This window comes from Danio rerio, chromosome 2 (genome assembly GCF_052040795.2).
Source record: "Danio rerio strain M-AB ecotype USA chromosome 2, GRCz13ab, whole genome shotgun sequence".
Lineage (NCBI taxonomy): Eukaryota > Metazoa > Chordata > Actinopteri > Cypriniformes > Danionidae > Danio > Danio rerio.
Window position 1 is genome coordinate 60,549,576 of NC_141022.1, and position 25,891 is coordinate 60,575,466.

The 25,891-nt window shown below is 37.2% G+C and overlaps 2 protein-coding genes across 18 annotated transcripts in view; both read right to left on the bottom strand.

Moving 5' to 3' along the window:
* btbd2b (BTB domain containing 2b) overlaps window positions 1-25,891 on the bottom strand; it is a 1,074,195-nt gene that overhangs the window by 426,020 nt on the left and 622,284 nt on the right. The window lies entirely within an intron of this gene.
* The window catches only part of ncana (neurocan a), a 186,307-nt gene that overhangs the window by 8,109 nt on the left and 152,307 nt on the right, over window positions 1-25,891 (bottom strand). For all 17 annotated transcript variants that reach the window (XR_015479144.1, XR_015479140.1, XR_015479146.1 and 14 more), the window contains 4 exons: window positions 18,255-18,359; window positions 10,346-10,459; window positions 5,379-5,537; window positions 2,526-2,608 (listed from right to left, as the gene is read on the bottom strand). Coding sequence is in view for 6 of the 17 variants with exons in the window: in XM_087241642.1 (XP_087097768.1) it covers window positions 2,526-2,608; window positions 5,379-5,537; window positions 10,346-10,459; window positions 18,255-18,359 (461 nt within the window). In the remaining 11 variants the exon portion in view is untranslated. The remainder of the gene's footprint in view (window positions 1-2,525; window positions 2,609-5,378; window positions 5,538-10,345; window positions 10,460-18,254; window positions 18,360-25,891) is intronic.

The window sequence follows — 25,891 nt, forward strand, 5'->3', positions numbered from 1 at the left end:
AATGGAGTGCAGATATTACGAGTGACCATGACAACTAGGGTTGGGCGATGTCGACCAATTTGGCATCGTATGATGTCTAATGTGAAACATCGCGATGGACGATGGCATCATCACCAATTGAAGGGGTGGGGTGGGGTGATATAGTGCATGTGACATGTCTGAAGAGCGGAGAGGGAACCGGAGGTGAGAAGGGTGCGATTTCCGGAAATTATCAGTCGTTTGCAGGCATTATGAATCCCGCAAATGCAAAGAAACTCCCGGAACTTCCAGGTGACTTACGATGGCTGAGGCTGTACTCACACTATGTACAGTTGCCTCGAACCAGGCCAAAGCACGCTTGTACTCCCTCCCGTGTAGCTGGCAGCTAGCTCTCTGCAACTCTCACATGGTCGCCCACTGAAGCTAAGCAGGGTTGCGCCCGGTCAGTACCTGGATGGGAGACATGGGAAAGCTAGGTTGCTGCCGGAAGTGGTGTTAGTGAGGCCAGCAGGGGGCGCCCAACCTGCGGTCTGTGTGGGTCCTAACGCCCCAGTATAGTGACGGGGACTCTGTACTGCTCAGTGAGAGTTGTCTTTTGGATGAGACGTTAAACGTCATCAAAAATCCCAGGATGTCCTTCGAAAAAGAGTAGGGGTTTAACCCCGGCATCCTGGCCAAATCTGCCCACTGGCCTCAGTCCATCATGGCCTCCTAACCCTCCCCATATCATAATTGGCTTCATCACTCTGTCTCCTCTCCACCAATCAGCTGGTGTGTGGTGTGCGGTCTGGTGCAAAATGGCTGCCGTCATCCAGGTGGATGCTGTACACTTGTGGTGGATGAGGAGACCCCCCCCCCCCATTGTGTAAAACGCTTTGAGTGCCCAGAAAAGCGCTATATAAGTGTAAGGAATTATTATTATTATTACTTTATTTATACGTGTTTTCAAAAGTTATGTGCATCATGACGTTTCCATCAATCATTGTTTTATGCACATCTCCAAAATGTGCAATAAAATAGGTGGATAGAAATGTAGGCGAGAAATACCCTTTCATCTTTAAAAAAAAGGGGAGGAGACCCACAGAAACTCAGAGTTTGTAGAATAAAACCTGCTCCTGATCAGGTTAGGTTCACAGAGTAAGTTACCATGGTAACTGACTCTGGGCCATATCATACACCCAGCGCAATGTGGCGTAAGGTGCTACGCAATAGTTGTTTGCTAGTTTCAGCTCGGCGCAAGAGTCGTTTTGCCATTTTGCGCCACGCTGTTTAAATAGCAAATTCATTTGCGCTCATATGTGCGCCTATAGGCGTTCTGATCTAAAAAAGCAGGCGTGTTTTGGCGCGTTGCTTTTTTGAGAAACTATAATAGTCTGTTCTTTAGACCAGAATAAAGTTGATGTATTGTCTGGCGCAGAGTGCACCTCGCTTACACACTGCTTAATACACACAAGATGTAGAGCAATACACAAATACCTTAACATATGAAAAAGAATTAAAATATTAAGGATATATATATGATATAATAAGGATATATATAGGACAATAAATATAAAGGATTAAAATATTACAAAACATATTATTTTCTAGCCTACATAAGTATGAAAAATCACTGCTTTTATGTCTTCTTCATCTCGGGAGGCTTTTTCAGTTCATTCATAACAATTTGCTTTTGTATAATGTTATTATTATTAGCAGTATTATTTATTATATACATATTTATATTTGTTTTATTAAAAACAAGCTTAGATTTGCCCACCTGTCAGGTTTTAGACAATATGGGGCACAGCATGTGTTTTAGGATATAACTCAGGTTTTTGAGCACATTTCATTATTATTGTTCATTTATTCGTTTGCTGGAAATTAGAACTGAATTTAGAAATAGTTTTGAAACAAATATTTGCGCTTAACAAACAAAATTAATTATTTGTAGGCTAATTGATGTTTGTGCGTAAAGGTTTCCCTATTTAAAGAGCGAAAGTGAAACTAGATTATGAGATGCCTTATCTCTCATTCTCGCGCTGTAGATGCTCTGTTTAACTGTTTTCTTGCTACTGAAAGGCTCAGTTTTTCCACTTACACTTACTTTAAGTCATGTAAATAGCAATGCGCTTATAGCGCGATGCAACTGGCTCTTAAAGGGAATGGGAGATGAGACTCTGATTGGTTTATTCTCAAAAAACACCTATAACTCATTAAGAAAATAAACTCAACCCTCTTAGATCATGCGCCATGGCGCAAAGTGGATTTTTCCATCCTTACATTAGCAAAAGTGGATTCTGACATGCCCTGAAAGCGTTTGCGCTCTGCGATTTGCGCATGGACCGTCAAAATAGAGCCCTCTGAGTTAAAGTTACCTCTCTTTCACAAACAGGCTTGACTTACCCTGCGTTCTCCAGTTTGACAAACCTGCTATATTAAAACGGAATAACCCAGAGCTTCTCTTATTTCAGGGTTAACATACTCTGAGTTCACTTAACCTTCTTTCTGAAACGGGGCCACTGAATTCATTTATGCTTATTGATGTTTTAAAACTAAAAACTCACAACATCCAGGCCGTCAGTCCACTGGAAATCCTCTTCAACTGTACGATCATTCAGACCGATCCAAACATTTTCATGACCCAGACCTGATGATAGAGCACACAAATACACTTTTAGCACCATTTATCTCCTATTAAATTCATATTTACTTCCATGTAAATCACTACTGCTGAACATTTCTGCCAGCACCTTTAGATTACAAAAAATAATAATAAAAAGTCAACCCGACATTCTGAGCAGATGTTTAGATCACCTATCAACATATTTAAAAATTAAAACATATTCAAAGTACAGTTACTACTTATTTTATCTTCTATATTTCCTAAATATTATACCCTTCATGGGTCAGTGAAAGATTTTATATCAATTATACTAGATCTTCAAACATAGTGTATTATATAATATGTTATATACGGTTGAAGACAGAATTATTAGCCCCCTAAATTATTAGCCCCGCTGTTTATTTTTTCCCCAATTTCTGTTTAACGGTGAGCAGATTTTTTTCAGCACATTTCTAAACATAATAGATTTAATAACTAATTTCTAATCACTGATTTATTTTATCTTTGTCATGATAACAGTAAATAATATTTGACTAGATATTTTTTAAGACACTTCTATACAGCTTAAAGTGACATTTAAAGGCTTAACTAGGTTAATTAGGTTAACTAGGCAGTAATTAGGCAAGTTATTGTATAATAATGGTTCGAAAAAATATAGCTTAAAAGGGCCTGATAATAATGTCCTTAAAATGGTTCATAAAAACTTAAAAACTGCTTTTATTTAAGCAAAAATAAAACAAATAAGACTTTCTCCAGAAGAAAAAAATATTATCAGACATACTGTGAAAATTTCCTTGCTCTGTTAAACATCATTTGGTAAATATTTAAAGAATAAAAAAATTCTAAGGGTGGCTAATAATTCTGACTTCAACTGTATATCGGCTATCGGCCTCCAAATCTGAAGAGTTATTATTAGTTATTGATATCGGCCAAAAAATCCATTTCAGTCCGTCCCAACTTTCAAGGTATGCGATACATGATATATTTCATTTGTGAATATGCATATGTAGTTTGTTAGATATCATTGCATATGCAGTCTATGCACTACATCAGTGGTCACCAAACTTGTTCCTGGAGGTCCGGTGTCCTGCAGATTTTAGCTCCAACCCTAATCAAACACACCTGAACAAGCTAATCAAGGTCTTACTAGGTATACTTGAAACATCCAGGCAGGTGTGTTAAGGCAAGTTGGAGCTACACCCTGCAGGGACACCGGCCCTCCAGGACCAGGATTGGTGACCCCTGCACTACATACATATTATTTCACATGCAATATTGCAAAATATTTAAATACAATCAATTTATGCAAGATATTAGTGCTGTAATACTTTGTAACACATTGTGATTATGCATATGCAAAACAATAAGCTGACAGATTTATGCATAAACTGAACATGCATATGTAATATGTAAATCATTATTACATATTCAGTAGATAAAAATGTTAAAATTTGATTCAAAAATTAAAAACTGCTTATTCTAGCCGAAATAAACAGACAAATAAGTAGAAAAAATATTATAGGAAATACTGTAAAAAATTCCTTGCTCTAAAAAACATAATTTGCTAATTTTATTATTATTTTTCAATCAGAGGAGGGCGAATAACTGTATGGGCTCTATCATACACCCGGCACAATAGTCTTTTGGTAGTTTCAGCTTGGCGCAAGAGTCGTTTTGGGGTGTTGTGCTACGCTGTTTAAATAGCAAATGCATTAGCGCTCATTTGTGCGCTCATAGGCGTTCTGGTCTAAAAAGGAAGGTGTTCTGAGGCAGACCGCTGGTGCGTTGCTATTTTGAGAAACTATAATAGATTTTTCATTAGACCAAAACTAACCCGGTCTAAACTCCAGCGCAGAGTTGCGCCTCACTTACACACTGCTTAATACACACAAGAGAGCAATAGGCAAATATCTTTACATATGAAATAATGTAAATATTAAGGATATATATAGAATATAATGAGAATAGATATAGAATATAAATATAAAGGATTAAAATATTACAAAACATATTATTTTCTAGCCTACATAAATATGAAAAATCACTGCTTTTATGTCTTCTTCATCTCGGGAGGCTTTTTCAGTTCATTCATAACAATTTGCTTTTGTATAATGTTATTATTATTAGCAGTATTATTCATTATATCCACATTTATATTTGTTTTATTAAAAACAAGCTTAGATTTGTCCACCTGTCAGGTTTTAGACCATATGGGGCACAGCATGTGTTGTAGGATATAACTCAGGTTTTTGAGCACATTTTGTTATTATTATTCATTTATTCGTTTGCTGGAAATTAGAACTGAATTTAGAAATAGTTTTGAAACGAATATTTGCGCTTAACAAACAAAAGTATTTATTTATAGACTAATTGATGTCTGTGCGTAAAGGTTTCCCTATCCAAGAGCGAAAGTGAAAGTAGTTCCATTATCTCTCATTCTCACGCAGTAGATGCTCTGTTTAACAGTTTTCTGTTAAAACACTGTTAACTGTTTGCTAGTGAAATGCTCTTTTTTTTCACTTAGACTTACTTTGCGTCCTGTAAATAGTGAATGCGCTCTTGGCGTGACGCAGCTGACTCTTAAAGGGAATGGGAGATGAGACTCTGATTGGTTTATTCTTAAAACACACCTATAACTCATTAAGAAAATAAACTCAACCCTTTTAGACCATGCGCCATGGCGCAAAGCAGATTTCCCGTCCTTAAATTAACAAAAACTTGTCCTGACAGCGTTTGCGCCCTGCATTTTGCGCTCTGCGCGGACCGTCAAAATAGAGCCCTATGTGTGTATGACCGTTGAGGAAGTCCTGCTCCATGGAGGATGTGCTGCTGGTCAGGTGGCTGCTGTGCTCTCTGCAGGCCTTCTCTGCATCCTCCCAGGTGTGTCGTCGTGGAAACAGACGATAGCAGTGACCGTGAAACTTCTTCCAGCCGTGCTCGCAGCCCTCGGTGTCTGCAGACACAAGAGAAAGTGCCAACTATGTCAAATATTGAGATGAAAACATCAAGACGAGGGTGATTTTATTCTAATTATTGATTTTGTACAACACACACAGAATGTTTGTATATCTGTGTGAGCGTTTATGTGTTTATGCATGTGTCTGTGTGTGTGTGTGCATGTGTGTTGGTATGCAAGAGTGCGTATGTGCGTTCATTATAATGTTAGATGTGTGCATTTTTAAAGTGATTGGGGGATCCCTAATCCCTTATTAAGGTGGGCTTATCCCTTATTTTCACATCCCAATGTTAACAGGTATGTCCTTGTGAAATGCAGTAATACTTTAGAACGCTTAGTTTAAGCAAATTTGATGAACGCGATCATGCGTGTTGAATCTGAAGGGACTTGCTCTGGCTGCCCTGTCCTGCGCGCGTTGCGTGTGTGTGTGTCTGTTTCAGGCCCGTGCACGGAGCACAGACTCTTAAAGGGGCAGGTGCTCAACACAATTGCAAAGTGAAGAGCAAGTGCCTCCTGAGAGAGGCACCTCAGCCAATGAGGGCACAGGGGCAGTGGCTCTAGCCACCGGGCCACCCCCCTGTGCACAGCCCTGGTCTGTGTGTTTGTGTGTGCGTGCGCACGTTTCTTAGCAACAAACCTGCCTAAATGTCATTGTCTGTAGCCACCAAATCAAAAAGTTAGGAATTTCCGTGAGATTGCGTTGCACTCTCAGCTCACATCATTCAAAAGAAAAGGTCCACATTGTCCCCCGATAATGTCAACAGACTGGACTGTCTTAGCAACTGGATGAATGTAAAGGACGACTAAGAAAATTTTTTCTACTTCATAATTAATGTTCTCAACTCACAGCAATACAACTTTACAATGAGTACAATTGTTTGTATTCAACACTTTATTACTATTATTATAATTTTACACTTTCCATATCTGCAATGCCTGTATTTTTTGCAGTCCACTTAAAATGTAACATGGAAATCAATGTTTTCTTTATTGGAGATGATTGTTTTGAAATTTAAATGTCATTAACATGCCTGTGTTTTAATTTCTGTGATAAATATGGCTGTCAGGTCAGGATCTTGATGGTTTATTGTGGGTTTGTTGTTTACATGAAGAAATCTGTGTTACAAGTTAAACAAAAATTCTAATAAACAATTATATTTTGAGTTTAAATAGTTTTTTCTGCGTTTACATTAATTTTACATTTGAATAGCCAAAATTACAAGTTTCTGTCTTTTAAATGGGATTAATTTTCATAAAAAGTGTGATTAATTAGTTAATTTTTTAATCGATTGACAGCACTACTTGAAACATAAGTGAAGTTTATTGATAAACAAATTTCGAGAGGATCATGTGCTTATGATTGTTCACAGCTGTTCCAACTTTAGCTAATGACTGATTATCCTATCAGGTGATCCTTAACTTACTATAAATAACCAGACTTTTCTCATCTCAATATCTTCGTCTTGAAGAAACCGCCCCACCCAGCCCTACTTTCCCTCCTTTCAAACGGGCGTCACAGTGGCCAGCGATTAGCGCTGTTGCCTCACAGCAAAATGCGCCTGGTTTAATTCCTTTCCAAACCAGACGGCATTTCTGTGCCGAGTTTGCTCGTTCTCCCCGTGGTCGCGTGGGTTTTCCCTGGGTCCTCCGGTTTCCTCCCACACTTCAAAAACAAGCACCCTAAACATTTAATCCAAAATACTTTAGCTAAACTCTGAGTACACCTTTCAGCATCCATATCTGACACTTAGCTACAACAAGCAAGAGGGGGAGACATCGAGATCTACCTGAGCTCAAACTCCCCTCTCGCCTTGCAAGGGAGGAAGCCCAGGGCTCGAGGATCTTATAAGCTCAGGGCTCTCTCCCGGGACAGCACGCCAAACTAGCCTTATTATCAATCATCAGCTAAGTGTAAACTCTTGAAATATATATTTAATCATTTGACAGACTTTGCAAATATGCAAATCGATATAAAATATTATTACATATTTTTTGACAGGCAATATATGAATATCCCTTATTTTATACAGTACAAATGTGTTTATGCAGAGTTTTAAAAAAATATTATTAATTATTCAAATTAATATCACTGCATGTGCAACATATGCAAAATATTACTATAAAGTTTAGTATCTTCATTGAAGTGTAAAAATTACATTTCAAAGCAGTAAATAAAACAGATTATTGTTAGTGTACTTCACAAGAAAATATTACTCTAGTCTTTACTTAAAACATACATATCTATTTAATCATTTTGCAATCATATTACTGTACCTGCAATATATTAAATAGGCAGAATTGTATACAGTGTGAATATGTATATGAAGAGTGTGTTAAACATGAATTATTACCAAAAATATTATTGCATGTTTAGCAAATGCACAGTATTACTGCTTACGCAATTATATATATAACTCTATTCATATATATTAGATTTTTGCATAATGCAAATGTGCATATACAATATGCTAAATATGCAGCATATTTAAAATATTATTGCACATGCAATAAACGCAAAACAATACTGTTTATGTAACATACTTGTTATATATATATAGATAGATAAAAGCCAGAATTATTAGCGCCCCTGTATATTTTTTACCCAATTTCTGTTTAACAGAGAGAAGATTTTTTCAACACATTTCTAAACATAATAATTTTAATAACTCATTTCTAATAACTGATTTATTTTACCTTTGCCATGATGACAACACAATATTTGACTAGATATTCTTCAAGATAATAGTATTCAGCTTACAGTGACATGTAAAGGCTTAACTAGGTTAATTGGGGTAAAGAGTAATAAGGCAAGTCATTGTATAACAGTGGTTTGTTCTGGAGACAATCCAAAATTTCAAGAGTTGACACTTAGCTGATGACTGCTTAAAAAGCTCGTTTGGCATGCTGTCCCAGGAGAGAGCCCTGAGCTCATAAGATCCTCGAGCCTGGGGCTCCCTCCCGTTTGCAAGGCGAGAGATGAGTTTGAGCTCAGGTAGATCTGGAGAACTCCCCTGCTGTAGTAGCTAATGAACATATAGTGATTGCTCTTAGGAGATAACTACTTATTAGGAGCATGTCTATGGTGCTGATTTGGATTAGTCAATTAACGTTAAGTTGCATGTTTTTGGATGGTGGGAGGAAACTAGGGAACCTGGGGAAAACCCACATGAGCACGGGGAGAACTAGAACCAGTGATGTTATTGCTGCGAGGCAACAGTGCTAACCACTGGGCCACCGTACCACCCATCTAGGAAAGGACGAGGAGTAGGGGTGGAAGGGGGGATTCTTCAAAACGAAGATGGCTGTTATATGGAACTGAGGGGTATTTATAGTGGCTTAGGAATCATCTGATTGGTGAATCTTAAATTAAACTAGATTATTAAAGTTTGTCGAGACAAACTTTGAGGCTGGCTTGCAAGTCTGTTGGTAAGACTTTATTTAAAATGGATGGATGGATGGATGGATGGATGGATGGATGGATGGATGGATGGATGGATGGATGGATGGATGGATGGATGGATGGATGGATGGATGGATGGATGGATGGATGGATGGATGGATGGATGGATGGATGGATGGATGGATGGATGGATGGATGGATAGATAGATAGATAGATAGATAGATAGATAGATAGATAGATAGATAGATAGATAGATAGATAGATAGATAGATAGATAGATAGATAGATAGATAGATAGATAGATAGATAGATAGATAGATAGATAGATAGATAGATAGATAGATAGATAGATAGATAGATAAAAAGAGTTTGAAAAAAGTACAGACAGATAGATAGATTCAATGTTAATGACAGTCACTTGCAATGGAAGTATATGGGACAGTTGCTAGGGTGCAGTATCTGGTTGTTAGGGTGTGGCTAGAAAGTTAAAAGGCCATTAGTGATTGGCTGCTGGCTAGACTGAGTTAAATGAGCTCAGGCATTAGTCTGTAGGACAGTCTGATGCAGAGTTATGAGCTCACAGAGTTTGATCCAATGTAAAGTCAATGACAATCTTTTGAATGGAAGTCTATAGGACAGTTTCTAGGGTCCCAAAAGTGGTTGCTAGGGCGTGGCCAGAAAGTTAAAAGCTCATCAGTTATTGGCAGTTAGGTAGTCTGACTTAAATGAGCCCAGTTAGAAGTCTGTGTGACAGTCTGACGCAGAGTTATGAGGTCACAAAGTTTGGTCCAATGTTAAGTCTATGGGATTTTTCCGACGGTCCCGGGACGTTTTTCGGAAAACTGAAAGTCGGATCAGTCGGAAAAGATATAGCACACCGAGTCAGACCAGTTTGGAGGTCTGGTGTGAGCTTGGTGGTCATAGCTCGGAAGCTCTAGGAGGAGATAGTGTTTGATTTTTAGTCTCAGAAGAAAAATAGGATTTCAGTAGTCTGGCTTGCTTTCACAAGCCAGCCTAATAATATGGGACCGGCCACAAGCAATCATAAGCACGTGATCCTCTTGAAATTAGTTCATAAATAAACTTTACCTCAAAAAAAAGTTAAAAACCACTTTTATTCTAGCTGAAATAAAACAAATAAGACTTTCTCCAGAAGACAAAATATTATAGGAAATACTGTGAAAAATTCCTAGATCTGTTCAACAACATTTGGGAAGTATTTGAAAAAGAAATTCACAGGAGGGGGAATGAGCCCTCAGCTGTATCTCCTGTACATGCTCTTCCACAAACTTCACGTCTGCCTCTTATAAGCTGAACTAAGTTGGATTCTCAGCAGGGAAACTCTCAAATGTGAAACTCATTAATTTGGAGTGTGATGTTATAATGGACGAGTTGTTTTCTCACCTCTCTCACATCGGTCTCCGCTGTAGCTGGGCAAACACAGACACACAAAGGAGTCCTCTTTATCAATGCAGGTGCCGCCGTTTTCACAGGGGTTCGACTGACAGTCGTCCACATCTGACAGAACAACAACAAAAACATTCAAATGTTTTTGTGTATGAAAACATAACATTTAATAATTGCACATACACTTATTTAGTACTGCTATTATAAAGTCAAATTTTAACCAAACAAACCTATTTGGTAATCGAAATTAAGCTGAAATCAAATATTACATTTCCAGTACATTTAATGCAAATATAACATAAATGACAAGTAAAAGGGGTCAGTGGTCGCCACGGTGGAATGAACCGCCAACTATTCCAGCATATGTTTTACACAGCAGATGCCCTTCCAGCTGCAACCCAGTACTGGGAAACACCTATACACACTCTTTCACACACGCACGCACGCACGCACGCACGCACGCACGCACGCACGCACGCACGCACGCACGCACGCACGCACACACACACACACACACACACACACACACACACACACACACATACACTACGGACAACTTAGTTTATTCAATTCACCTAAAAAACTAAATTCATTAGTTTGCTGTAAGTGAAAGATGAGAGGCGGAGCTAAAACACGATCTGCCTCCTACCAGGGTGTATGTCCACACATGAAAATGAAGCCTGACTTGAATCAACATTCAGTTTTAATTGGAAATGCATCATCCTCAAACTGAACTCAAAGCAGCATCTTCTGGTTTATGTTGATTTTAAGGTTGTTAACCGTAGTAAAATCAACCTTCAGCCTTTACTTGCATCAAATCACTCGGGTTTGAAACAGAGCACAACATCATTTCACACACACTTTCTCAGTAATGAACTGTCAGGTGTGTGAAGAAGCTGGCAAAATATTTACAGAAGCCAGCAGCCGCTGTCAGCTTCCATTAGATCCAGCAGAAAAGCATCATTCTGGGATTGACTTCAAACTCCCACAGGCTTCATGTGATACACCATCGAGAAAACACACGCATGCGCTCACACACACACACACACACACACACACACACACACACACACACACACACACACACACACACACACACACACACACACACACGCACACACACACACACGAGTGGTCAGAGACATCAGAGCTAAATGAAGATTCAACAACCACCTAAATCCCCTCTGAGGACACACCGCTGTCAGATACACTAAACTCTATGGAGTCAAATCAGTCTCAAAAATAATACATTTACAAAATTAAATTCATACATGCGGAGCACAATTCACATTTACAGAATCCAATTCGTAATTTCAAAACTTGAATCGTATATGCACAAATATAATGTTCAATTCAAAACTCGATTCGTAAACACACAAATCCAATTCGTAATTTCGAAACACGATTTGTAAATATGAAAATCTAATTCATAAAATCAAAATAATTCGTAAATACGCAAATCCAATTTGCAATTTCAAAACTCGATTTGTAAATGCACAAATATTATTTGTAAATTCAAAACTCGATTTGTTAAAACACAAATTTAATTCGTAAATTCAAAACTCGATTTGTAAATACACAAATTCAATTAGTAAGTTCAAAAGTTGTTTCGTAAATACACAAATATAATTCGTAAATCTGTTCGTAAATACACAATTATAATTCATAAATTTAAAACGGTTCGTAAATACACAAATATTATTTGAGAATTCAAAACTCAATTCGTAAATACACAAATCCAATTAATAAATTCAAATTAAATCGATTCAAAAACTCATTTCAAAACTTGATTCGTAAATAAATAAATATAATTCGTAAATTCAAAACTCGATTCGTACACAAATTTAATGAGTAAATTCATAAATTAGTTTCGTAAATACACAAATCCAATCAGTAAATTCAAAACTAATTTCGTAAATACACAAATATAATTCGAAAATTCATAACTCTATTCGTAAATACACAATTATAATTCATACATTTAAAATGATTCGTAAATACACAAATATTATTCATATATTCAAAACTCAATTCGTAAATACATAAATATAATTCGAAAATTTATAACTCTACTCATAAATAAATTATAATTCATGAATTCAAAACTCAATTTGTAAATTCACAAATATTATTCGGAAATTCAAAACTTGATTCGTAAATAAACAAATACAATTCATTAATTCAAAACTTGATTCATCAATACACAAATATAATACATAAATTCAAAACGATTCATAAACGCACAAATATTATTCGTAAATTCAAAATAATTCGTAAAATCGGAAATTTAACTTGTAGTTTTTAAAACTCGATTCGTAAATACCCAAATATATTTGTAAATTCATAACTCAATTCGTAACACACAAATCTAATTCGTAACTTCAAAACACAATTTGTAAATATGCAAATCCAATTAAAAAATTAAAAACAATTAATAAATACGCTACTTCAACTTGTAACTTCAAACTTCGATTTGTAAATACACAAATATAATTCGTAAATTCAAATTTCGATTTGTAAATACACAAATATAATTCGTAAATTAAAAACTCTATTCGTAAATACACAAATATAGTTCGTAAATTCAAATTTTGATTTGTAAATAGACAAATATAATTCGTAAATTCAAAACTCAATTCGTAAATACACAAATATAGTTTGTAAATTCAAATTTCAATTTGTAAATACACAAATATAATTCGGAAATTCAAAACTCAATTCGTAAATACACAAATATAGTTCGTAAATTCAAATTTTGATTTGTAAATAGAAAAATATATTTCGTAAATTCAAAACTCGATTCGTAAATACACAAATATAGTTTGTAAATTCTAATTTTGATTTGTAAATACACAAATATAATTCGTAAATTCAAATTGCCATTTGTAAATACACAAATATAATTTGTAAATTCAAAACTCAATTCGTAAATACACAAATATAGTTCGTAAATTTAAATTTCGATTTGTAAATGCACAAATATAATTCGTAAATTCAAAACTCAATTCATAAATACACAAATATAGTTCGTAAATTCAAATTTTCATTTGTAAATACACAAATATAATTCGTAAATTCAAATTTCGATTTGTAAATACACAAATATAATTCGTAAATTTAAAACTCGATTCGTAAATACACAAATCCAATTCATTTGACAAAAATATTTATTATTTTGCTTGTAAATTCACTTTTTTTTTTAATTATTGAACTGATTTAAAACCCAATCGTTTTTAAAAGAGTGTGGTGAGTGTGTGTGAAGCGCCAGCAGTTTTGTGCTTCTGTCTGATGCCGTTACACAAACTTTTAAGACGATCAACTTTTATCTTTTTCCAGCTCCTCTGATGACAACTTTACTGCAAGCCTGACAAGCGCTGAGCCTCTGAACTGCTGGCTATATTGGGAAACGTCTGCATTAAATCGTCTTTTCTGAGAGTAATCCTGCATCTGTAAAGAGCTTTTGCACAGAGCTGTGACAGACGCTCAATGAGTCTTAAACACTTCAGATTCAGCATCGCATCGCTGTCGCCTCATATTAAACTCACACTTCAGACACTCGGATCACACTGCTCATAGTTGTGTTTTTGTCTATTGAAGTCTGAATTATTAGCCCTACTTAATAAATTTTCCACCCAATCTCTGTTTAACGGCTCAGTGGTAAGCACTGTGACCTCACAGCAAGAAGGTCACTGGTTCGAGTGCTGGCTGGGCCAGTTGGCATTTCTGTGTGGAGTTTATATGTTCTCCCCATGTTGGTGTGGGTTTCCTCTGGTTTCCCTCACAGTCCAAACACATGCACTATAGGGGAATTGATTAATTAAAATGTCCATAGTGTGTGAGTGTGCTTGGTTTGAGTGTGTATGGGTTTCCAAGTACTAGGCTGCGGCTGGAAGACCATCCACTGCGCTACTTATATATCTTTACATCAACTACATTAGCATGACATCTAAATGTGTGAAAGGATCATTTCAAAGACACAAGGACAGTACTTCTAGCTTGCTGAACATTACAGAACACAACCTAAAGTACTGTCCTCACAAATATAAGTGGTCTTTAAGGGCACAAAGCACTATTTCAAGAGTTCACACTTAGATAATGCTTGACTATTTAAGCAAGTTATCATGCTGTCCTGGGAGACAACCCTGAGCTTTCGCCTGGTCAATAAGCATCATAGATATATACACTAGATGTCGCCTGGCCTATTGTTGCCTATTGGACGGAATGCGTCAATAGCGCCGCCATGTTGGTACAGGGTAGCTCTCCTTTGAAATGAATGCGGGACCAAGGTACAGTGTAGGACTGTGGCCATGCAAAGAGTTTTCCTGGATGTTAGTATGCAATTTTTTTTTCTAATTACGAAATTTATAATTTTACATAACTTTTCTTCATTGATGGATCAGTGACCGCACGGGCATTTCTGACAAAAAGCTTGTGTTTGTGTGTACAGAAATGTACTATTCACCCTCCCTGTTAAATTTGATCTAATCATGTCCTGAAACACACAGCTCCTCTCCTGCTTTCACTTCTCATACTGACGGAGGGAGCGATTCGTTTGCGAATGAATCTCCGTTATGATTGACTCCTTCACTAGCCGACAATAACACAAGTTTCTGGCAGCGCAGCATCTCGTTGTCTTATTTCTTTTGCATTGTTTGCTGATTTTATTCAACAAAACTAGCATAAGCCGAGTGTTTAGTGCGAGTTGGAGTTGCTTTGCCGTATGGTGAATGCAGTAAGTGACTGTTATCATCAATAACGTGACCTGATTAGCACAAAAGTTCAGAACATACAAAAACAGAAAAAAACTTAATATTACCTATGAAATGTTCTGTCTTTGTGCTTTGTTTTCTTTGTTTGCTCGTTACTACACCCGTAGACAGCGCTAAAGTCCCGCATCTTCACGTAATAACACTGTCTTGACTAGTGCGGCTGAATGACATTTGTCCTGGGAGCCCTGTACCAATGTGGCGGCGCTATTGACGCATGCTCAGGGTCTCTATGCGATATCTAGTGTATATATCTATGAATAAGCATTAGGAGGGATATGAGATCAGGTAGTTCTCGATAGCTTCCCAAGTAGACCACTAGCTGCGCTAGTTTGTAGTAAGTGCTGGTGACTTTAACTTTTGTTGCATGGTTTTTGAGTGTGGGAGGAAACCTGAGTACCCGGGGAAAACCCACGCGAACACGGGGAGAACATGCAAACTCTGCATAGAGACTGTCGGTTGGCTCATTTAGTGTTGAACCAACGACCTCTTTGCTGTGGGGCAACAGTGTTAGCCACCGAGCCATCGTGTCGCCTGAACTGAGGAGGAGGGAGAAGGGATGGATGGGGGGGGGGGTTTCAAAAACGAAGATGAGGAATGAAGTTTAGGCTGGAAATTTATATTGAATTTAGAGTGATCCGATTGGCTAGTTAGTGATTAGTGATAGAGATCAGCTGTAGTCAATCCTATCACATGCTCCTCTCAAAATTAGTTTAAGAAACTTCACCTATCCGTAACGTTAGATGTTTTGGTCAGTGGTGTTTCTATTGTAGCAGAGTACTGATCGGCAGAAGTAAACAAGCGGCCTAAGATTTCACCAGATATATGTCACGTGCTGCTGTGCATATAGCCTATTGTACTGTTGTACTATTTTGTAGCACTACAATGCATGAACAAACAATGCTGGCGTTTTATTTTCTCTCTCATCTGTCATCATCTCTCAGGACTGTATATTTACAGTGGAACGCTGCTGTTTCTGTGTGATCAGAACATGTCTGATATGAAGCTCTGGAGAGGCTCGTGTAGAAACGCTGCTCTTTCAGAGGATCTGTGAATAATGTACGAGTCTGATTAAATATTCATGAAGAGCAGAAGTAAATCACGAGCCTTTAAGAAACCAGAGATGACTTCAGCAGGTGCTTTTACCGTCTGATGAGAATGATCGCAGAAATCAGCAGTGGAAAAACGGCCATTCAGAGAGGAAACTGATCTGATTTTGTGTGTGTACATGCCTGCATATGCATTTTCTTTTTAGATATTTTATAGTTTCATTTAATGGAGTTTTATTAGATATTAAATAGAGGTTTAATTGTATACAGTTTTAATTAGAGATTATATGTAATTTAACTGTATAGATTGTAATTAATGATTTTATAGTTTTAATTTATAGAGTTTAATTAGATTTTATAAAGTTTTAATTGATAGATTTTTAATTACTGGCAGCTTAAAGATGCCTCTCATATGGAGAATGAAGTCACATGCATTGTTAAAGTTCAATTCAATTCAATTCAGCTTTATTTGTATAGCGCTTTTACAATGTAGATTGTGCCAAAGCAGCTTCACATAAATGTTCATAGTAACTGGATCAGGGTAGTTCAGTTTTTAGTGTTTAAGTTCAGTTCAGTTTAGCTCAGTTCAGTGTGGTTTAAAGTCATTACTGAGAGTCCAAACACTGAAGAGCAAATTCAAGTCTCAAAATCTTGATGGTTCTGTGGGTCTCGTCTATCAAATTTGATTTATATTTTGTATTCTCTATTGGATTGGGATCAGGTGATTGGCTGGGCCATTCTACAGCTTGATTTTCTTTCTCTGAAAGCATTTAAGACTCTCCTTAACTGTCTTTTGGTTCATTGTCTTGCTGAAATCTCCACCCTGGGTTTATCTTCATCCTCCTGCTGATGTAGATGTTGGACTGAAGCAGCTGATATTCATTTACACTGAGGAAGGGCAGAAGGTTGCTGAAGAACTGCTGAGAGATTTCAGCTGCTGTCTGGGCTTTCACTGCATAAATACACCTCCCTTTCTTCATGTGCTCAATGATTATTCCCTGAGTCACTTCATTTTATTACACATAACTTAATTTGTAAACTAATTAAACAACCAAGGTCTGCAGAAGAGCATCTCTGAATGCACAACATGTCTACCCTTGAGGCGGATGGGCTACAGCAGCAGAAGAGCACACCGGGTGCCGCTCCTGTCAGCTAAGAACAGGAAACTGAGGCTACAATTCACACAGGCTCACCAAAACTGGACAATAGAAGATTGGAGAAACGTTGCCTGCTCTGATGAGTCTCCATTTCTGCTGACACATTTGGATGGTAGGGACAGAACAACATGAAAGCATGGATCCATCCTGCCTTGTATCAGTGGTTCAGGCTGGTTGGGTGGTGTAATGGTGTGGGGGAGATTTTCTTGGCACACTTTGGGCTCCATCCCTTTATGAGCACAGTGTCTCCATCTTCTGATGGCTACTTCCAGCAGGATAACGCACCATCTCATAAAGCGCGAGTCATCTTAGACTGGTTTCTTGAACATGACAATGAGTTCACTGTATTCAAATGGCCTCCACAGTCACCAGATCTCAATCCAATAGAGCACCTTTTGTGATGTGGTGGAACGGGAGATTCACATCATGGATGTGCAGCTGACAAATCTGCAGCAACTGCGTGATGCTATCATGTCAATATGGAGCAAAATCTCTGAGGAATATTTCCAGTACCTTGTTGAATCTCTGCCACAAAGATTAAGGCAGTTCTGAAGGCACAAATGGGTCCAACCCGAAATTAGTAAGGTGTACCTAATAAAGTGGCCAGTGTGTGTGTGTGTGTTTGTGTGTGTATATATATATATATATATAAAATTCACTCAGAGTTTGTTTAAGACATAGTAAAAGATGTGCAGACAGGTTTTATAGTTGTAGTTAAATATAATGACCCTGCTACAAATATTATTTTATGATTTTTTCCATGAAGAAAACTGCTAGATTGTCTGTAATGTCAGCCCAGCCCAGATAAACAGCACACATACACACTGAAATAAGAGTATATTTATGTATTTTCATTACTGTACGCAGGTCTGGAAGCAGTAAATGATGGCAGAATGTTGATTAGTGTGTGTATAAAGTCTGAAAATGTCCTCACCGATCTCACAGCTTTCTCCAGAGTAACCCTGCGGACAGAAGCAGCGGAAACCCTCTCCATGAGGAAGACACGTCCCTCCGTGAAGACAACTGCATCTGTCGTCCTCTGAAACACATACACACACACACACACATATGGGTTATGATGTTTTATGGGGTCTCTCCATAGCTGTAATGATGTTTCTACAGTTCAGACTGTATATTGTGGGCTCCGAAACTCCAAATCTCCCCTAAACCCACCGTCACAGGAAACAATCTGCACTCTCACATTCTCATAATACTTCATTCTGTCTGATTTATGAGCCGTTTCCATTATGCAGACCAAAAAAAATGTCTCACACACATTTGCTCACTCACAAACAAACTCACAAACACATGCTTACACGAAATTAACTTGTGTTGCTGGTATTTACTGGTCACCACAAGTCACACAAACACAGACAGACAAACACACTAACACAAACAAGCATATATGCTCACAGACACATGCTCACTCACACACAAACTCAAAAACACGGTCACACACCCTTACATACACAGAAAAACTCACAAACACACACTCAAACGCGCACATGCATACCCACAAACTCTCAGAAATACATGCTTACACACACACACACACACACACACACACAAAAACGTATGCAAACACACGTTCACGAACAGACAGGCTAACACTCTGGATGTGATCCATCACAATCTGTGTGTGTGACTAGACTGCTGACACACACACACACACACACACACACCCACACACAAACTTGTCACCTGCCATAATGAGAGATCATACACACACCTGCGAGGGTCACACAGAAAAACACAAACATCATTTGTCTTGTGTTCAAATACTTATGCTTCACTGACTGACAGGAGACAGCGGATGCCTTTCCAGCTGCAACCCAGTATTGGAAAACACCCATGCACACTCATTCGCACACACTTATACACTGCAGTCAATTTAGTTAATCAGTTCCCCTATATTAGCACATGTGTTTGGACTGTAGGGGAAACCGGAGTACCCGGAGGAAACCCATGCCAACACAGGGAGCACATGCAAACTCCACATAGAAATGCACCCTGACCCAGCTGAGACTCAAACCAGCAACCTCCTTGCTGTGAGGCCACAGTGCTGTCACTCCTGCCTAAATGGATCAACAGTTATTTTTCCCGTCACCTCATTAGTTTCTCATCAAATCTTCTGACCAATCAAATGCTTTCTAGTATCTTACATGCCCCACCCCCTTCATCCCACTGGCTTTTCATTTGATGCTCTTGAACTCAACCACTCGCACTGTTTGAGAAAACAAAACACTATTGGCTGTTTATAAAGGGGAGGAGCTACTCTATGCCCCGCCCTCTTCAGTTGAGATCACATCAAACATCGAATATGAATGCACATTTCAAAGCACTTAAAAAAGCACATGAAAGATGAGCTGTGATTGGTCCGTTTCACTGACAGTCAGATTAAGTGGGCGGATCCTGAGCAGAATAAGTGGAGCAGCTGTTATGATGACAGTCTGAAAACACAACCCGCTTTCTCTAGAGTCTCTCTTCATTACACACAGCTTTTAGTGTGTGTGTGTGTGTGTGTGTGTGTGTGTAGGTGTGAGTGTTCATTGAGGCTTGTAATGGCTTTCCAGCATTGAGCTTTAGAGAAAGGCTCATTCTAATACAGCCACTGAATGAGCTTCACCGTCCATCATGATATACATTTACAGACGAGAGAAAGAATCGCAGCAAAATCCCAGTGTGTGTGTGAAAGTCAGTTCACAGTCAAGGTCAGAAGCACATTTAAAACTCTGGACCCCATTATACACCCGGCGCAATAAGGTGCAAGAAGTGTTTGGCCGATTTGTTGCGATTTTTAGACCATTCATTCATTTATTCATTTTCTTCTCGGCTTAGTCCCTTTATTAATCTGGGGTCGCCACAGTGGAATGAACCGCCAACTTATCCAGCAAGTTTTTACGCAGCGGATGCCCTTCCAGCCGCAACCCATCTCTGGGAAACATCCACACACACACTCATACACTATGGACAATTTAGTCTACCCAATTCACCTGTACCACATGTGTTTGGACTGTGGGGGAAACCGGAGCACCCGGAGGAAACCCACGCGAAGGCAGGGAGAACATGCAAACTCCACACAGAAATGCCAACTGAGCCGAGGTTCGAACCAGCGACCTTCTTGCTGTGAGGAGACAGCACTACCTACTGCGCCACTGCCTCGCCCTATTTTTAGACCAGCGCAACATTAATTTTCCTGTTTTGCACCACGCTGCTTAAATAGTATATCCATTTGCGTCATTTTGTAGACTCATGGGTAAGCAGATCTATAAAGGAGGTGTGTTAAGGCGCATTGTTGGTGCGTTGCTATCTTGAGAAACTGAAATACACCACACAATTGACCAGCTAAAAACTGCTCTAAAATCCAGCGCAGAGTCCATTAGCTGTGCGCCTTAAAGGCTTACACATTGCTTAATACACACAGGATATACAGCAACACACAAATATCTTTACAGATGAAAAACAATTAAAGGATTAAATGATACAGAAATTATTATTTTCTACATGAATATAAAAACCCACTGCCTCCATGCCTTCTTCACCTCAGGGGGCTTTTTCAGTGTTTTCATGACAATCTGCATTAGTAATGTTAACATTATTAGCAGTATTATTTATTATCTGCAACTTTATATTTGTTTTAATAAAAACTTGTTTAGATTTGTCCACCTGTGAGGTTTTGGAGACGTCTGCATCACTATGGCATACGGTTGTCAGAATTATTAGCCAACCTTCAAATTTTTTTCTTTTTAAAAAAAAAATATTTCCCAAATGATGTTTAAAGGAGCAAGGAAATTTTCACAGTATGTCTGATAATATTTTTTCTTCTGGAAAAAGTCTTATTCGTTTTATTTCGGGTTGAATTTTTTAAACACAATTTTAGGTACAAAATTATTAGCCCTTTTAAGCTATATTTTTTTCTTGATAGTCTACAGAACAAACCATCCTTATACAATAACTTGCCTAATTAACTTAACCTGCCTAGTTACCCTAAATAACCCAGTTACGCCATTAAATGTCACTTTAAGCTGTATAGAAGTGTTTGAAAAATATTTAGTAAAATATTATTTACTGTCATCACGGCAAAGATAAAATAAATCAGTTATAAGAGATGCTTTATTAGAACTATCATGTTTAGAAATGAGTAGAAAAAAAATTACATTAAACAGAAATTAGGGAAAAAAATAAACAAGCGGTCTAATAATTCAGGGGGCTAATAATTCTGACTTCAACTTTAAATACAAAACGTGTGTTTGGTTTTCTGACCACAGTTAATTTTTATTGCTCATTTATTCATTGATGGAAATTAGAACTGAATTTAGAAATAGTTTTGAAACAAATCTTTGCGCTTAACAAGGGAATTAAATATGTAAGCTGATGGATGTCTTCAGTGGAGTGAGTTTCCACCGCTTCCTCACACCACCAAGCAAAGGAGTAAAGAGTAAAAGTAAAGTAAAGAGAAAGTAAAGAGGCTGAATGGCGGAGGCTCGTTCTTTATCCTTGCTCTGCAGATGCTCGGTTTAACTGTTTTCTGAAAAGTAGGAATGCCACTTATTATATTATATTATATTATATTATATTATATTATATTATATTATTTTATATTATTTTATATTATATCATTTTATATCATATTATTTTATATTATATTATATTATATTATATTATATTATATTATTTAATATTATTTTATATAATATTATTTTATTTTATATCATTTTATATTATATTATTTTATATTATATTATATTATTTTATATTATATCATTTTATATTATATTATTTTATATTATATGATATTATTTTATATTATATCATTTTATATTATATTATTTTATATTATATGATATTATTTTATATTATATCATTTTATATTATATTATTTTATATTATATGATATTATTTTATATTATATCATTTTATATTATATTATTTTATGTTATATTATATCATTTTATATTATATTATTTTATATTATATTATTTTATATTATATCATTTTATATTATATTATTTTATATTATATTATATTATATTATATTATATTATTTTATATTATATTATATCATTTTATATTATATTATTTTTTTATTATATTATATTATATTATATAATTTTATATTATATTATATTATATTATATTATATTATATTATATTATATTATATTATATTATATTATATTATATTATTTAATATTATTTTATATTATATTATTTTATTTTATATCATTTTATATTATATTATATTATATTATATTATATTATATTATATTATATTATATTATATTATATTATATTATATTATATTATATTATATTATATTATATTATATTATCGGCAGGTAATAACATGTATATTATTTTCATCATCTCATCTGTATTTTTTTCCTCATACACTTTTTATCATGAAGACATAATTCATGAAACTTTACAGCAATATTTCCAAAATAACACATTTTGATAAAAGGAAAATACAAATGTCATGCATCTCATCAGTATTTATGGGCGGAGCTTCAAAGAGCTCTAAATATGCATGTATTTAAGATTGCAATATTTATTTATACAGGCTTGGAGCTAAAAAAGAGCTAATAAATGATAACAGATTTTGTTTTCGCCTGGACTCTTTCTGTCAGAAGACTGAAAAACAAACATCTCCAATTATTAAAAGAATACAAAAGTCCACTCTTACTCTCATTTACATCACCCGAATTGAAATTCTGCCTGAATTAACAATCATGTGCGTTTATTGTGGTCTGTTTCTCTCACACTGATCAGCTTCACAAACTCTCTCGGATGCTGTGTTGTCATGGTGACTGTGTTAAAAGCAACCCGCCAATCAATATGCACTGACTCTCTTCATAGGCCACGTCCCCTAAGCTCCACCTTCTTTCAACTCATGACACTTTACACAGCAAACCAACCAACAACTTGGCTCTAATTATTTCCTTAGCTATTTTGATATATTTATTTTTACCAAAATGCAAATGAGCCACAGTCACACCCTCATCATCACCATGGCATACATACACCGCACACAGAGAGATATGTGAGACAATAATTGCTTCATAAGGTTATTATAGGTGAGAGGTGATTTTAATAGAGCGATATGCTAATATTGTACGCCAAGAGAGAGAAATGAAGTGTGATAATCATGCAAACATCAGGGGTAAACAGTTACCCATCATCAGACGGATTTAATTTCAGTGTTTACACAGCTGCAAATTTACTTACACATCATCAAATTATCCCACCGTGTGCTGAAATCACGACAGCAGCGAGGACTCGGATAATCCTCTCAAAAACACGGAGGAGAAATTATTAACATGATGATCACTGTTCATTTTAATATTGTTATTAACACATAACGGGCTCTATTTTAATGGTCTAAGCGCAAAGTCTAAAGTGCATGGTGCATTAAGGGCGTGTCTGAAGTCATTCATTCATTCATTTTCTTGTTGGCTTAGTCCCTTTATTAATCTGGGGTCGCCACAGCGGAATGAACCGCCAACTTACCCAGCAAGTTTTTTATGCAGCGGATGGTCTTCCAGCTGCAACCCATCTCTGGGAAACAACCACACATACACACACACACACTCATACACTACGGACAATTTAGCCTACCCAATTCACCTGTACCGCATGTCTTTGGACTGTGGGGGAAACCGGAGCACCCGGAGGAAACCCACGCGAACGCAGGGAGAACATGCAAACTCCACACAGAAACACCAACTGAGCCGAGGATCGAACCAGCGACCCAGCGACCTTCTTGCTGTGAGACGAACGTGCTACCCACTGCACCACCCATGTCTGAATTTACTTTTGCTATTTTAAGGATGGTAAAATACGCTCTGCACTCCGGCGCATGGTCTAACAGGGTTGTGCTTATTCTATAAATGAGTTCTGGGTGTATTTTAAACATAATGTGCATTAAACCAATCAGAGTCTGATCTCACATTCCCTTTAAGAGTCAGTTGCGTTGCAATATGGTGCATTTGCAGACCATCTGCAGCACGAGGATAAAGAACGAGCCTCCTCCATTTGCACTCTTTACTTTCTTTTTACTTTACTTTCGTGGATAAGAAAACGATGGAAATGCTCTCCACTGAAGATATCCATTAGCCTACATATTTATGGCCCTATCATACACCCAGTGCAACTTTGGTGGTTTTAGAGTAAATGACACCCTGGGTGAACCACCCCATACCCCCCTTCCACTTAAAATGTTATGTTTATTTTTCAATAAAAACAACAATTTATTCATTCATTCATTCATTTACTTGTCGGCTTAGTCCCTTTATTAATCAGGAGTTGTCATAGCAGAATATGCCACCAACTTGTCTAGCATGTTTCCCTTCCAGCCGCGACCCATCACTGGAATATACCCATACATTCTTGCATTCACACACATACACTACAGCCTATTTAGCCTATCTAATTCAACTGTACCGCATGTGTTTGGACTTTGGGGGAAACCGGAGCACCTGGAGGAAACCCACGCCAACACGGGGAGAACATGCAAACTCCACACAGAAATGCCAACTGACCCAGCCGAGGCTCGAACCAGCGACCTTCTTGCTGAGGTGACAGCACTACCTACTTAGCCACCATTACTAAGGAAATATTTGAAAAAGAATTAAAATTTACCAGGAGGACTAATAAAGTCTTCATCTGTATCTATAGACCTTTTTCATGGCTGCTGCATGGAGGGCGCCATAGCGACCAGCGTCTTCTGGTCGAATGCAAAAAACTTCCGTTCACAGCATGTGCAACTGGTAATTTGCGCTCCGAAAATAGGTTTTAATAACGTTTTTAATAAATAACAGTGTTTTTGTGACACACAACTTAGATTATAACGGCTTTAACAGACACATTTCTGTCACGTGTGGTTTAAGCGCGTCAGAAATACGAGAAAAACGTTTTCCTAGTTCAAGTGTCTGCTGTCAGAAATACAGTGTGTGCGTGCGTTAACCGGCCTGTCAGCTGTTAGCTCAGCGGCTCTTTAAAGAGCCCATATTATACATGAAATAGGGTCATATCTTGGTTGTAAGGGTCTCCAACAACAGTTTAATATGCATGCAAGGTCAAAAAACACTTTCATGGTCTTATAATCTGCATTTATTTTTACCTAATTATTCCAGCGACTCCCGTATGAATCGTCCAGTGATTCATTTGTTCCCAAACCCCTCCTTAGCGCGAAGCTAATCTGCGCTGATTGGACCAATGACAGCCTGTTGCGATTGGTCGACTGCCTTCAGTCAGAGAGTGAAATGCCAAACAGCTAATCAGCAAAATAAAAGTAATCACAGTTCATACACGCTCGATAGTGTAGGCGTGGATTTTAGCTGCCAGTGGGTCAATGTAAATACAGACGATGGACTTGAAAATTCAGACGACTAACTATTTTATTGAGCAAAAACTCCAAAAACAGTTGAGGAGATCTCCTAGCTTCTCACTCTGCTCTTTTCACAGACACACACACACATATTGCACACACTCACACACACACACACACACACACACACACACACACACACACGCACTTAACCCTGCCCTGGACGACAACGCGCGCGCGCGCG